The sequence below is a fragment of the Quercus lobata genome, chromosome 12 (assembly GCF_001633185.2).
Source record: "Quercus lobata isolate SW786 chromosome 12, ValleyOak3.0 Primary Assembly, whole genome shotgun sequence".
Taxonomy (NCBI): domain Eukaryota; kingdom Viridiplantae; phylum Streptophyta; class Magnoliopsida; order Fagales; family Fagaceae; genus Quercus; species Quercus lobata.
In genome coordinates, this window is record NC_044915.1 from 29986016 (window position 1) to 29988065 (window position 2050).

Below are 2050 nucleotides of genomic sequence, written 5' to 3' on the forward strand. Positions count from 1 at the left end.
TAACGTGTTAAAAATAATGAGAATGTATACTCCAACTAGGGAGTTTTTAGATTATTAATTCATCAAAAAATTCATAAGTAGAATAAGAATAACAAAGAGTTACACTAGATCCAGATGTAGTTTATCATGACCCATGTATATATAAAGAAGAGGCATGGAAATGACAAAATCCCGTCAGATATATTGATGACTTGCCTTTAGATACACATTTAATAAATTTATAAATAATTATTATAATATAAGTTACGAGTGATGCTAGAGATGTCACAGATTTTATTACATATGTCATATAAGATCCACCTATTATCTTGTTAAGGTGGCTCTAATCACATTCCTTATAACATTAGTTTTTAAAAATTTTATAGTAAAATTTGTAGTAATTTTTTCGTTCTTAATAAGTTATACAATCATTTCTAAGGAAATAGTTTATTCTAATTTATTGAAGTTGGGGTCTTTTTATGCATAGCTGCACATCCCATACACACAGGAAGTCCCTTTCTTGCATTTGTTGTTGCAGTTTCCACAATGCTTCTTGTTGGACATTGGGTTCACACACTCACCTTTGCAGCATATCTCTGTGTACTTGCATTTCTTCCCACACCTCCCACAATTAAGTTTGTCTACCCTCACATCCACACATTTCTTCTTGCAACAATCTGGCCCTGGGCTGCCCTTAGCATGGCAAACCCTAGGGTACTTGTTACATGTCATCACGACCCGGGAGCTTTGAGCAAGGAAGCGACTTGTTCCTCGAAGAGAAATCGGTTCTTGGGTTTCAGAGAAAGGAGCATCATCAAGGTTGTTTTGCTTTGTAGCACTATCCTCATCATTAAGAAATGAGTCATTTTCATATGGTGTTACCCTAGTAATGGCTAAAGCCATGAGCATGACTAGCATAAGGAAAGCACTTGGGGACATCATGATTTTGTGTGTGAGTGTGTGCAATATAAGGGAGAGATATTTGAAGTATGAAGGAATTAAAAGAGGAGGGCACAGTTTGAATGGATAAAAATGTAGCTAGAGATAGAGATTTTTATAGAGAATTGGAAGGCCATGGTATGGAAAGTAAAGTTCATAGTTGCATGGGCCATAATCCATATGCTGTGTTCATTAATTGATGAGATGGTCTAATTCAATGGTTTTAAAAGGATTCAGTAAACGAAGTTAGGCTTCCAAAGAATTTTTAAGCTCCAAATTAGGGGAAAATTGAAAAACTGACACACATTAAATTTAAGGTGGTAGGCAGGGTAGGCTACTGTGTCCTACACTCCTGCTCCTTACTATTAATTCCTATGGATCATATATATGTGGTTAACGAGATTATTTCCATCCACCCCTAATAAATAAATCGTTGGTATCTATTTTCATGGTTATGCCATATTCGGTGGGATTACATTTTACTAGTATTTTAAACAAATGATAGACTTGGTCCAACGGTAGAATAACGAAAAGCCAAAAAGTTTCAAATTTCTATCTTTGCTTTAAACTACCTTGAAAAACCGACAAGTTGTGAATTTTACAACTTCACTCTCATGGATATATCATTAAGGGAAAAATGCTCATACACCCCCCTAAACTTTCAACTACTGGTCAAAAGACCCCCTTAACTTTTTTATTGGCTAATTTACTCCTTAAACTATTCAAAACTGCCAAATCAATACTTCAGTTAGTCTCACATTAAAACACTAACGGAATAAACACGTGCAACTCATGTGACTTTTAATTCTCAAACTTTAATCACCCAAAAGTCCAAAACCCAGCAGAAAGAGGAGGGAAGAGAAACAGGTTCGGCAGTGAAAGAGCTCAGGCAGTCAGTTCAGAGCCACCGTGATCTTTCCCTTACCGTCTCGCCACCCTTGTCCCGGCAGTGCCTTGGTGGTTCCGCCGCACCGTTCTATGTTGGTATGTCTTTTTTTTTTTTTTTTTTTTTTCCTTTCATTCGTTCCCTGAGTTTAAATCCACAGTGAACTTTTTTTTTTTTTTTAATCTACATGTACGAATTTCTATAATAGAAATTATTGGTTTGGTTTAATTTTTGGGTTGGGTCTTT

General features: G+C 35.8%; 1 protein-coding gene across 1 annotated transcript; it reads right to left on the reverse strand.

Annotated features, from left to right (window-relative positions):
- Positions 1 to 456: 456 nt before the first annotated feature.
- Positions 457 to 918, reverse strand: LOC115970522 (stigma-specific STIG1-like protein 1). The gene has a single exon (XM_031090147.1). It carries the CDS (start codon positions 916 to 918, stop codon positions 457 to 459), a length of 462 nt encoding a protein of 153 aa, XP_030946007.1.
- Positions 919 to 2050: the final 1132 nt, after the last annotated feature.

Coding starts and splice junctions, on each gene's coding strand:
- LOC115970522 (XM_031090147.1), bottom strand. CDS start 918: ATGTCCCCAAGTGCTTTCCTTATGCTAGTCATGCTCATGGCTTTAGCC.